Genomic DNA, 14,147 nt, shown 5'->3' on the forward strand with positions numbered 1-14,147 from the left:
TGCTTATCTTTCGCAAGGCGCTTAAAACCTAGCTGTATAACAACTAGCTCAGTGTTGGCTCTCACCTGGACCACACTCTTTGTTGTCCGGTGCTTCTTTTCCTGGTCTACCCTCTGGAAGTCCGCGCCTAGACACCCATGGGTAGTAGTCTACTACCCATGGGTGTAGTGCGCTTTAGAAATCCTCATTTCATTTCACTCACGTATTACTCAGTGGGTTGTAGGGTGTGTACTTGTTTCTGTATTTTTTTAAAAACTTTTTATTAAACATTTGTCAGATTCTGCATACATGTACATAAACATAGGTTGAATCATAGTGCCCTCGTGGCTGTCACAGTTTACAATTCCAAGACATATTATTACAAATAAAGTACAGGGAAAGTCTTCCTAAACGGTGTCTACTTCCCACCACCCCTTCCTTCCTAGTCATTCATACCCCCCCCCCCTATAAGCTTCCCACCCCTTTGTTTCTGTATTTTTGTGCATTATTTTGAGGTTCATGTAGTAGAAATGGCTTAGGGAGATGTCCCCAGTTTCAGTAGTGATTCTGAGGCTGTCTACAGAAGTCAAAAGGCTACGAACCAGTGCTCAAATGTCACTTACGGCTGTGTTTCCACCATGCCCCAGCTGAAAATCTAACATTCACTAAGTAAGGAAACCTTATATATGTGCTGCTGAAACTGTTTATATATCACTTCAATTAGGAGGTAAAAATTAGATTCCAGCTACGGGCTACTCGATTTTTCCTGGATATTCTTGATCTCTTCAAACACCATTTCTAGATCTCCACCAATCTTTGAGAACACAACGCCATCAGGGAGAGGCATGATGGGTAAACCCTCTGAGCCCCTAAGCAGCTCCTTGTAACATTATGTACATGTGGCATTTTATTTGAATAATACATTTTTTTTGCTTTTTCGATTTCCTCACGGAGATGCAATTACTTCTGCAATAGGGGTGCTTGCCTTCTTGAAACCTAGACTTTCTCCACTTTATTTGCCCCTTTCTACCGGCCTTCTTTAGTTGACGAATTGAGAAATTAAACCAGGAGTTAGATTTGAGCATATCAGGCAGACTGCCACCCCGTGACAGACATCACCTTCAAAGGTGCGCCCACACCTTAATTTAAAGAAAAAAACCTTAAGGTTTCTCTCTGCCATTAGTTGCTTTTATTTTGATTGCTTATGCTATATACGTCAGCTGATTGAGTCTCATTCCTGTCCAAGTTGTCTAGGCTCACCCATTTCCTCAAGTGAATACAAGAGAGCTATTCTACTCTTACGATTCCCTCTCTGCTGGCACACGCAATGCACTGACTGATTTGAAGAACAGTAATTTAAAGTCTAAGGGTTGCTCTTTGTTGTATCAGTGATAGGCCTCCTCGCCAGCATAACAGTCTAGTTCAGGGTTCTCCAATGCCGGTCCTGGAGGGCCGGATCCATGCCAGATTGTTGGCATTTCCAAATTTGATAAATGTAGTTATCTTAAAAATCTGCCATGGAGCCTGCCCTTCAGGTCCAACATTGGAGAACCCTGGTCTCATTGATGCCCTTCAGTCTGCAAAGTTTCACACAGATGACTTTGAAAGTTTACACCTTCAAAGATCGTGTACCGAACTAAGTCAGGAGAAGGTCGCTTTGTCGACTCCGTCAATAAAGTCGCACATCAATAGGACTCTCCTGGAGTACCCTTGAAATGCCTCGATGGAAGGGGAGAGCGGCAAGCAGGTAACACCGCCTGCAGAAAAAAAAGCTGAGAAATATTACTACTTTCAGGTCGAAAAAAACCTTAAACCAGTCCTTCCGGCCCCAGGAATCCTTACCACAGTTATCATGCCTCTAACGGGGGCCATCTTGGTTGTCAGCTCAGGCACGGTGTGATGTGTTATGGGTCAAAACCACTTTCATCTTGTCACCTGCCTGACCACTCATGTCCCACATATGCCTAATGCCTTCCACTTAGCACAAACCTTCAGTACAGGTGATGTGTCTGGCTTTGAGAAAGTAGGTTATTTTTTAGATGTTCTACATATTTCTGTAAGCTGCTAGGATGAGGCTGATCATGGGGTGATGAGTAACCTGTCTGGGGACACAAGATGCAAGTTACACCCAAGTGTATTCTCCAATGGTTAGAAACATCTGCAAAATTGCAAAACCCAGAAGACGGCTATAGAGCAATCGATGAAACTGCCAGGACAAAATACTGGATGTTGTGAGTCCACTTCCAGAATTATGTACATCAATTATGTTACACGGGATAACCTGTTGAGATGACAATATATCCAAAGTTAATAGGTTTCTTTCGTAGTAAGGTGCAACTGCAAAAGGTATATTGTCTATTAAGATTCTTCTGTTACTTGTAGATCATCCTGGTAATAAAACATTATTTTTTAACAAAATGTCTTGGAAAACAGCCATGTACAATTTCAATTTGGAGACTTTCTGACATCATTAGAAGAAAAATTTCTATTTACTCAGGAAGGAGTTCAGGTCACAAAAATGAGACAAAATAGAGTATCTTCGTAGGTACATTTGTAAAATCCCACACTGTATGTGGTAAAATGAGATTGAGAGAGTGCATTTTAAAATAAGAAATCATTCTTGCTCGAATTATGTACGTAGTTGGAACCAAAGTTTGTGCAAAAAAAAAAGAAAAAACGTAGTATTCAAATTTATGTTCATTAATGAAACCTACTACTTTGTGGAACCTGGATGCCAGAATTTCAGGCTTGGCCGTCAAGTTTATATGTTGCTTAGGGGCGATGAGGCTGCTGGATAGCATCCTTCAAGGATTTGAAGCTGATGAAGTTAACATACTTGCAGATGAACGTTGGTGTCCTGCACACATTAGGACTATTATCATGTTTGCCTTATCTGTAGCAGCCAAAAAGATAATGTAAAGAATAAACATTCTTCCCTGTAGGTCAGCAATTTTCCAAGGCTCAGAATTATTTTACTCATCTCAGGATCCTTTCTCTTAGCCTATGGTTCTTCCAATCATTAGACCACAATTAACTCTTGTCAGAACATCCCTTTTTCTTGGCTCAAGAATCAGATCAATTTCTCAAGAATCCTCCTAACAACTTTAGAACTTTATATATTTTTCACAGTAAATGAGTCATAATGCTCCATCCCCCAGCTATCACTGTGTGTTGAAGGTACTGCTTTATTCTGCAACAAGGCCCCACACCGCAATAGTCTAATACAAGCACTGGCAAAGCCAATCTATACATCCTTGGCGAGCTTGCAATATTTATTTTTGTTGGCAGAAACATGCAACAAAACTGAGAAAATTATGGAAAAAAGGGGTATCCCCGCAGCCTAACCACACTAGCACTGAAGTGCCTGTGCACATGTGATCAGACAAAATGCCTTCACTCACAGTGCAACACAGCTAATGAATGAAGTCAGCTGAGCCATGCTGCACTTTGTGGTGGTTGGAAGCAAAATGTGAATGACACCTGAAGGCACCAAATGCCTGAGGAGGGCAAACCAAATGCCTCTGTATGTATGTATATATATAGGTTTGTTTTTTCAGTAGAAATACTTGGAAACTGTTTATAAGCCAGATTTAAACAACAAAGAACAACAATATACAACTAGGATTTGAACTGAGTGCACAGAACCATCAACTGGTGTGCTTTTATTTTTCATATATATTTTTTTTCTCAAAACAAGACATTGCTTTTAAAACAGCAGCAAGCAAAATTTACATTTTCTTTTGAAAAGTGGCAGCGCAGGTAACTCTGTCTGGTAATAATGCCCATTCATGTGCACGCGGCACAATTCATTCTTGAGCAACGTCTCCTTGGTTTGAGTGTAGGTAAGGCAGTGGTTTCCTTGAGGAGTTTTTTGTTCCTAATTGTGAATCTGATCTCATGCAAATTAAATGAAATGTACAACCTGAAGATTGAAATCCGAGATTTCCATTAAAAGCAGAGAAGCGTATAAAGAAGAAAAAAAGAAACACAACAATTAAAAACAAAAAAAAACACAATTAAAATAAAATAAAAAAAACACAACCAGTGGTAGCCATTCCTGGCTTGAAAGCAGAAGCTAGGAAGGTTCTTGTTACAGGCATGACAATGATTTCAGGCTATCAGAGTAACAGGAAGTGGAAAAACTTTAGGACGCGCTCCCTGTCATGGCTACTCTATCTTCAGCAGCTCCACGTCGAAGAGGAGCGTAGCGTTGGGCGGGATGACGCCAGGATGACCTGTGGGTCCGTAGGCTACGTCAGGTGTACAGGTCAGCTTTGCTCTCTGCCCCAAGCACATCTAAAGATAGGAAAAAGAATAAAGAATGTGTTACAGAACTGCATGTGTGAATAGAAGTTCAGGTATTAATAATAAGAACTCATTCAGGGAACTTTTATTAATTGACTGCAGCGTTGCACCTTGGCACTCTTTCAGGAATGGAGGACAGGTTCTGGAACCATGGACTAGAACATTATGCCTGTACTGAAATGTGTTTATTGCTTAGACCGGCTCATAAGGCTATGATTCAGAAATCCAACCCCGACCTATACACTTCGTCAAGTGACTTATGTTAGTAATTTATCACATAGTTCTAGATATCAAGGGTTTTATTACTGAAAAGCACAACTAAATCAGGGGCCCATCCCTTGCAGTGCTGCAGGGCCACCTCTGCATCAAAGATGAGGTTGCAGAGGCAAGTGCACCACTGTTTCACGTTGCATGGGTGCACGTTTAGCACTTGTGCGATGTGAAGTGGGCGTCCCCTCCTTTACATGCGGCGCAGTCCCATGTAAACTAGGTATGGCATTCATCCTTGCCCCACGTACTGATACATGAGGTGTGTCTCCAACGGTGCTGTTTAGCAGTGGGTATGGAGGGTTTTGTGACACTTACTTCAACACAGCAGTGCAGTTAACAGTAGCCCCATGAGGTGTGATGCCTGGTACCTCTCTAATGGCAGTCCGAGGGTGTGCATAGACAGTGGAGCAGAAGCAGCCCTGTTATGGTCTCTGCATGCACACACTGCAGCCTACCTATGAACTGGGGCATCAGGGCTCACCTCACGTCAGGAAGACCACTGAAGGAAAATGCAGAGTAGTGATTGGCGCCGCTGCTCCATTTTCTGTGTTCTTGGGAGAGTTTTGTTTGCAAAGCGTGCACATGGCCATGGTCATCAGTGGTTGCAGCTAATAAGCACGTAAAGCTGTGAACCTGTTTTGGTAATTAAGGCCTTCTGGTCATAATAAATGAATTGTAGTAATGATGCAAGTCTGCCAACTTTGGCCATATTGCACGTCCAACACAATTCGGTCTTCCGAATTGACCTTCTGTAATACGTGAATGGAGTGAGGAACATCTTTCATCTGCACCATCAGTCGGGGAGGAATCTGATCTGTAGGTACTGCATTATTCGACCAACCCCTCATTACAGAACATGTGCTTGGGGGGGATAGCACAGAATGCAGGGCACTCAAGATGCAGCATGTAGTACAGTGGGCAACCCTATATTTGTAGGAGTGGTACTTAGAGCCCATCTAACACAGGCCCCCTGTAAGGGGGAGCATAATGAGCAAAAAGATTCCCACTGTGTGTTTTCCTGTACCATAGTTTGTGGCTCCATTTCTCAGTGTCTGTATCTCTGCGAGCCAATATTCAACACTTTCTTACAGAATCCGTGCTCCCTTGCCGCATGGACCCCTACTTCTTGTCCGTTTTTCACAGACTAAGGGGCTGTATATTCCTGTCCCAGTTTATGGCTCAGATGTACCTTTTGCGGGATGAACAGAAGATGGTTCCATATCATCAGTGCACCGCTTTTCCACTCCTGGGCTAACTTTTGTATATTTTATAAGATTGTTGGTCCAATTGGCTCAATTAAAAAGGACCAAAACTACAACTCCCAGAATGCACTGATATGTTAAATCAAAACCCAGAACTGGAAAAGCATACAAACTACGCCACTGGAACCAAGCTATGAGCCCTAAAATAAGGGTAAACCCGGTCTTGGGTTGCTTGTTCAGAGGACCTGCCCTGGCAGTTAGTGCTGGCCTTTTCCTATTTGATCAGGATCAAGACTGATGTGCATGTGGCTTGGTCCAAACTGAGGTGGCCTGGCGTGCAGAATGTGGCCCGAGTAATTTGTGTCATAATTTGTACTTTTAATTTACATGTTGTTTGATAGTTTGAATGATTGGTATGAGATGGATTGTGTATGCTGTTTTTGTATGAGTTGGTTGGGGTAGGGTAGCTAAAAAGAATCGAATTATGCGCAAAATCAATTGTGTATATTTATCTCAAACTTTGTTATATTTCCATTAAGTAATTTTGTGATTTGTGAACTGAATTATCACTTTTTGAAAAGAAAAATCAAAAAAATAAAAATAATGTTTTTTCAAATAAATTTGTTATTTCTAAAAGATTCTTTGTAGAAGGTAACAGCATTTGTATTTTTAGGGGCGTGTATAAGCTTTCGGCTATTCCTGAAAGAAATATAGGTCTGTTAGAGGTTTTTTCCTAGTTAATTCAAGCATTCCATCCATCGCTTTCTTGAATATTTTAACATCCAAATACAGCAATAGGAAAAAGAAGGTGACCAGTCAACCTTTGCGAAGGCCCTTCGACTTCGCAGCAAAGTGTTGCCACGTGTTTCCACCTTTTGATTGTTTTGAGCTAGAAATTTTTTTTTTGTTAAAGTCTGCAAATTATGCGGAAGATGATGAGTTGTGTGACAAATGCAGCAAATCCAGAAACTGCTTCGAGTGCTAAATGCCATATTTCCAGTGGCCCTGTCTGCATTCTATCCGCCTCACTGCACTGGCACCGTGCCGATCTATGCATTACAGTTAAGTTGCCTTGCCGGAGCGAAAGATATCTTACGCGCAAAGCTCCGGCGTGCATACACAAAAAGTCGAATGCATGGCTACCAGCCAGGGCGATGTCTGTGGTCCACCAATCCATGCCTTTGCAGTGTTTTTAGCAGCTAAACGCATTAGCCATAAGGGATTACAGCAGGTTTGTGTTTGGATTTCCTCTGCTTATTCCCACTTGCTCTTATTTTTAGGAAAGCCATCAAAATCCATCTTTTCCCCCAGTGCTCCATTGATATTTGCAGTTGGTAAGCAGTGCAAGTAAATTCACTTTAAAACGGCACACTACAAAAAAGATGCGTATATACTATACACAATACGATAATCGTGCTATATAACCTATCTCTTTTGCAACTGCCATGGTCACATCCAAACGGAGTCAATCCGCAATTAATACATGAGAAAGGGGACATACACACAGGTCGCCAACTATTTTCAGAGTTTAGCTTCAAGATGCCTCAAACAGAAGCTTTTCGCCATTTTCATTTTCCATTTGTGCGAAGATTAAATGCCAAATTCTAGCGCAGACTGTAATTTTACAGACCGTGGAGCTAAAAGCGTCCTCTTTTGCCATTATCAACTATTTTCCCATTCGGGGGCTTGTCACTGCCTGTCACTCTCCCACAGTAATTTCCATCACGCTTCAATGCAGTCAAAACCCATAATTTCCAGCATTCTCGCGCGCCCCCGGTACCCGCGCAGTGCGCAGGCGGAGCGCGCACGTGACGACCTTCGTGAGTCACTGGAAGGGGTCGCCGGTAATTTTACATCGTATGCTAAACTGATTCCCCTGTATTTCTCATTTATTTTTCTTCATAACCAGATGCAGCGTTTGATGTGGTTCATGCGCATAACCTTAATCAGCGTTCTACAAACTTTTTAATGCCACGCACCCAATGGGGGGGGGTGGGGGGGGGGATAATAATAATCATAGCGCCCCCCCCCCTCACAATTCGAATAAACTGGAAATGTTTCAATATGTCAGTGAAGTTTTGTTACCGTTTTAAAAATGCGATCAGATACATGACTGCCAAACATACTATTCTGGTCAGGCAGGCCTTACTACCTTGTAGAAGTATCCACAATGTGATTATTAGAAATGCGGGAGGGGGTTTTAAAGCATACTTGGAGTCCCATCCCTTTTGACATCTTTACCCAAATAGAATATAAATGACAAAAGGTTAGTGATGGCCCATTATAGAGCGGCTTATTGCCGTTCATTTTTCCCCCACAGAAAACATATTACTGTTATCAGCATAATGTTGCTTTTGGCCGTGCCCCGCCAGCCCCAATCACTTGAAGCATCCCTAGGGGGGGCCCTCTCCCCAGTTTGAAGACTTTGCCTTAAATAGAAATTGGTTTTGTCAAATTATGCGTTCAAATATCGCCTTGGCAGTTACCGTCAGAAATAACATTGGGTATAGACCTGTCATACACTGAATGCATCAGGCAACGGTAAGAAGACAGCTGTTTTAAGTACAATTGCGCCAGGCATAACAAGCAGTAGTGGGCCTGCAACACTTATTGTGCCACCCACTTAAGTAGCCCTTCAAAATAGGTCTCAGACCTTCCATTGCAGCCTGTGTGTTGTTTTGAACTACCATTTTGACCTAGCAAAATAAAACCTTTGCCAGGCCTACACCTTCCTTTTTAATAAATATACGTCACCCCAAGTATAGGTCCTGAACAGCCCATAGGGCAAGGTGCACTATATTTAAAAAGTTGGCCATGCACTTTAAGTTTTACATTTCCTAATTGGGAAAACTCTCAAAATTGTTTTTCACTATTGCAAGACCTACTTCTCCCATTGGATAACATTGGGTTATTTTATTACATTTATTAAGTGACAACATTTGCTTGGGAAGAGGTAGAAATGTCCTGTTTGGTCTTTACCATTAAAGAGGAATTTAAATTACAATTCTTTAAAGTCCGATTTTAGGTCACAATTCTCAAAATGCTACTAGAAAGCTGGCATTTTCTTGTCCTCGCCATTTGGCACATGCAGCCTGCGTCACATTACTAGGTGTAGTTGGCAGTTGGCCTTTGTCTATTCCTCCCAGACAAAGGGGGGACTGGGTATCAGCAGTAAGGGCCAGCCTGAAAGGATGGGTGGGGCAGAGCGATCACCTACCACACTTGCACTTCAATAGGGGCTGCCTTCTGCTCCTACAAAGAACTTCACACTAGCATTTTGTAATTCCAGATATCTTGGGGACTGGGCAGGGGAAGGAAGGACATTCCAAAACCCTATTGGGAAGGGGGACAGGGAGTTTAAAAAATTTTCATACTTCAAAACTGCTACCAGGTAGAAATATTGGACGCTGAGACCCACTCTTCTGAACACTCCTGATCATGCAGACTCTACAAGAAAAATAACTGCCCAGCCGTTTGAGGAATGCTCTTTTGCCTGATGGCGGTCTTGCGGCTCAGGGTTACCAGAATGTCTTCAAGGGTCAGTCGACTAGCCTCCTTTTCTGAGCTACAGGAACACAGCACTCCTGACAGGCTGCTTCATAGGAACGGATGCAGCACATTGCATACCAGCACAAGTCCTCACATCGTCTGTTCCAAACCGGTGACTTCCTTTGAACTGACCTAGCGAGCTCATCTAAGGTCCCTACCGGAGGATTCATCAGCATTGACCGAGCGGGACACACAACACAAATCTCTGCAACGCTGCCCCAGACTAGTGGCTTAATCAACCCATTCAGCATGAAGCTTCTCTACGCCAGCATTGTAACGCCAGTCAACTTTAACTGCACCAACCTAGTGCTACGCATCTTGATGCAGGACCACACACAGCAGCTCCCACTCTATGGCTCCTCAACGCAGCGTGGCGCAGGTTGATGCAGACTTCCCATCTAGATTCAAAGATTACTCTATTTTTCTAGATTGGGGTGGGATTTTTCTCGCTTTTCGGTTTCACTTTATTACGGTTTGAGTGCTGCATAAATATTTTACCCATCGTCTCTAAGTTAAGCCTGACTGCTTGTGTGCCAAGCTTGCTGAGGGTTAAGCATGGGTTGATTTAGTGACTTTTTTTGGTTCACACTGACATGGACTTGTTGCTTGAAGTAAATTTCCCCTCCTTTAACCAATGACCCAATTTCTCACAAGTATCGCAATGCATGCAGGAAGTTGTAGTCCAGCTATTACAAAAGACAACTATAAGTCCATGATTCAGAAAGAAAAAAACACTAGATGAAAAACACATTGCATAGGTACAGGGGTGCTCACTGGAGGGAAATGTGGGAACCCACTTAATAATTATAAGGATACTGTAAGTCAGGTTTTGAGCGCCATAAAGACCCTCGACCTGCTTCCTCATGCTTCTATGTGGCACCAAACTCCTTGGTGTTTTGCAATATCTCTATAATGCACAGTTTTGGGTACATGCTCCCATATACATTTACAAAATAGTGTTGCTTTGTGGTGGACTGGAGTTGAACTGAAAGATTCTTTTTAAGAAACTCACATTTGGCATTCATAATATGTATGACGCCGGAACAAATAATTGTAAAAAAAAAAAAAAAAAAAGCTTTTTCAATCAGAAGGTGTTAGGATGCCAAGGCAAGAACGCTTTGATAGCAATGTACATGCTGCATAAAATGGTATGGAAGGAGAAGAACTTTCAGATAGTGTGAAATGTTATTGAGCTACGCAGGTTCTTACTAGAAACTAGGAATCTGTGAGGAGGAATAACTCAATGATATGATTAAACCAGGGCTGAATGAATGAGAACGGCTGTCCTGACACAAAGATTTAAAGCGATTCAGGACCCCTGAAGAGTAAGGGAATGATAAAGATACTCTAATGTGGAGGACTATCCGCAAAAACAGCAATGACTCTTTGCTTTTATAGTGACTCATTTATTCCTAGTCTGTTACCTCTTTCCGATTAACAACTTGTGGATACTCTGCCACCTAATGGTGGGACTGGAAACTGCTTTCAGGGCTATCCATTTAGAGCATTGTGCCTCAGTGCAGGGAACAAATGCATCACGCGCAGCATCCCACCTTTCCCTCATGGTTATGTAACCCTCTTCTTGAAATGAGCACTGGCAAAACTAGATCTTTAGGTCTCGCCTGACCCAGCGCATGCGCTGGTCTGGCGAGACATTTTGTGAGGGCTCAAAAAAGTGCTACCACTGTAGCCTAGAGCTACAGTGCATGTGCGCTGGCACGCACGCCTCACTTTCGCGGCCGCTTCGATGTTTGATCGCGATCACTTTCACTTTTGCGCCCGCTTTGATGTTCTCCGTGAGCCTGTTTATTACTTCTATGTAGTAATGGTGGCACCCGTGCGCCGCCATTACTACAGAGCAGTAATAAACAGAAACAAGCATTGGCATAGCCAATAGGTCTCACTTTTGGGACCTTATAAGTATTCAGTTATGCAACTGTTGCATGGCTAAACACTTATAAGGTCCAAAAAGCGAGACTTATTGGCTATGCCAATGCTGGTTATTAATACACTGTAACTTAAATTACAATACACATTTGTTATTATGTGTATTCACCTATGTGATGCTATATGTCTTCTGATACTTCACCGCTTTACCCATCCTTTCATCCACCCAGCACAGGGACCTTCAGCCAAGAGGGAATTCACTTTTAATGAGGTAAGCAGCCTTTCAAGCACTCAAATGGAGAAGTAACCATGATGGAATTGGGTGTGGAAGATCAGCCCAAAATATTTCCATAAGAACACTTTGAGAAAACTCTCAAATCATCCACTCTCTGTAAACACATTAAGTACACCATGGATTCCCCAAGCCCACCCATTGGCTGCAGGGCATATAATACAGTTTTCTGATGCTTAACTTGCTCAAGACCTCTTTCATCTCATTGGACCTAAAGTGCAGATATTTCAGTATTTATAACTTTTGTTAAATCTTTGCATGCAAATTCACCCATCAAAATCGCCAGGACCACCGAGTCCAATGCTCACGAATCTTGTTGTAACCGACTTTGTGTAATCTACCAATATCACTGCATATCTTGCTGTTGGTTGCACTGATTCAAAAGGATCAGTGATATTCAAAACCAACTTCACCCTTAGATCTTTTGGCACTTCCACAGGCGATGATGGAGCATTTCTCCCTTTTTTCTTTTTTAATCCAATCACACTTTGAAGACGATCATGCATCACACTCTCAACTAGCCTATCTATGCCTGGCCACCAATTCAGTTGCCTCACTCTGGCTTTAGTAAGGCTTCTCACTAAATGAACCTCATGAGTTAGATTTGCAATATTTTCTCTTAGCTCGGCAGGTGGTGTCTACCTATTAACTCTTACATCACCATCATAAATCCCAATTTCCATCCAAAACAGCGATATTCAAAGTACGGCCCTCTTGACCTTTACATGCGGCCCCCCTGGGCAACAGTAGCACTGGGCTGCTGTTTTCTCGACTCAGCACCACCATAAATTATTTTTTAAATAAACTCCAAGCATTTATTTAAAGATTAATTGCAGATAAAGAAAGGAAGTAACTAGGTTGTACTGCACCCCTGAACTTTAGGAATACCTTCATTTTTAAACACAGCAAACGTGTAAAAATATGTCAAGTCTCTTCAATATTCGAGAAGTGTATTTCACCAGCCTGCAGAACAGTTTCCCCTGACTAAATCAGATTATAGCAGTGCATTCAGAAGTATATTTTGTTAAAGTGCTAGTTTTCAAACATGAATTTAGAAACGTTCATATTGTCTCCCTCACCACAATGCCATTAGTGATTTAATCCAAAAACACATAGGGTTTTGTACAGCGCATTTCGAGATCCTCTTAGATGTGACAATAAAGAACAAGCATTTACAATCAAACGGTCTCGGCATTGTTAAAGTTAGAGCTATTGGCATTGCTCATGACAATGCCGTTTCTTTAAATGTTTTAAAAACAAAAACATTAACCAAATGAATGTCATGAGCAATGCCAATAGCTCTAACTTTACCAATGCCGAGACCATTGCATTGTAAATGCTTGTTACAAGTTCACAACGGGTCTGATTTGGAAATGTGGCCACTGGTTTGCTCTCTGGTTCGCCAACGGTGGCCACTTTTATTTTATGTCCCAGTCCGACGCTGCGCTCGTTTCTGCAATGAAAGTTGAGTTCATTATTTCTACATGGATGGTGAGACCGCTTCACACGTCTCGAAAGGCAGAAAGATGTTCGGTGTCTCTCTAAACTGGAGTTTAAGGCAGGGGCTTGTGGTCAGCCCCTGAGCCTCGGCTCTCCGGGGCGTTATTGGGGTACCCTCGCCCCACCGACGGCACGGGCGCTGCCGGCTCCAGTACTCTGTGCGAGACAGAGTTTAACCCCGCGAACCACAAGTGCACACGATGTGTTAGTGCTCGTAAAAGGATGCTACAAACAGCTGTTTTGTTCATTCGAGCAAAAGCGTTCTACTCACGTGCAACTCGGAGGGGTAAACATTAAAATAAATATTACTTAAACAGGAGTATAAATAAATCACCGCCAGGCCGTCCTGCAATCCTAAACTGTCCAGTTCTTGCAAAATGCACAGACTGTTGTTCCGTAAATCAGGAATCTGCTTTAATTACAAAAAAAATGACGGAAGAGAATAAATAATAAAACGAAAATTCGACTAGATGAAGAAACGCCCCCCCCCCCCCCCCCCCCCCCCGGAAACATGGAAGCGCTTTAAACTAAATTCGATCTAAAATCCGAAGAAAACGCCACGAAACTAGACTTTCGGCGCATAGGTAGCACATTAAATTCCCAAATGTGTGGCAAAACGACAAAGCACACCTAGTTTAGCAAAAGTACCCTGTGTATTTGAGTATATTGTTTTCAAAGTGCGAAAAAAATTCAGTGGAACAGTCATTTAGCAAGTTGGAATTCGGTGTTTGCAAAACATATCGTACGCGTTAAATGCTCCTAAATTATTATTTTTTTTCAAATAAACCCTATTTAGAACACGGTTGCGAAATTAAATGCATTTCAATCAACAACAACAAATATTGGTTGCTTGTCGAATCACTGCGTGCGCCGCCAGTGATGTTTCCTTCAAAAACGCCGTTTGCATAAATTCACATTGAATTGCATTTGACCGCACTTCATAGCGCCTCGCAGCCGGCTCTCAGTGTATATTTGTTTTAAAGTGTAACGGTGCATGACAAATGATGTGTGGGGAGTCGGACCCTCCACACACTCTGTGGGACTCTGCCCTGATCCTCGCTCTTAACTGCATTTCCATCAGGACAAAGCGCCGTGAAGCAGCTGCAAGGAGATACATAGCGCTATCTAAACACCCACATAAATAGGCTCGCAAACAACGCACC

At 42.4% G+C, this 14,147-nt stretch overlaps 1 protein-coding gene across 1 annotated transcript in view; it reads right to left on the bottom strand.

Moving 5' to 3' along the window:
* Window positions 1–3,603: 3,603 nt before the first annotated feature.
* Window positions 3,604–14,147, bottom strand: part of FKBP1B (FKBP prolyl isomerase 1B) — a 145,095-nt gene continuing 134,551 nt past the window's right edge. Inside the window, exon 4 of the mRNA XM_085610597.1 lies at window positions 3,604–4,275. Coding sequence (XP_085466723.1) covers window positions 4,147–4,275 — 129 coding nt within the window. The 3' untranslated portion in view covers window positions 3,604–4,146. The remainder of the gene's footprint in view (window positions 4,276–14,147) is intronic.

This window comes from Triturus cristatus, chromosome 6 (genome assembly GCF_964204655.1).
Source record: "Triturus cristatus chromosome 6, aTriCri1.1, whole genome shotgun sequence".
In the NCBI taxonomy this organism is placed as follows: Eukaryota; Metazoa; Chordata; class Amphibia; order Caudata; family Salamandridae; genus Triturus; species Triturus cristatus.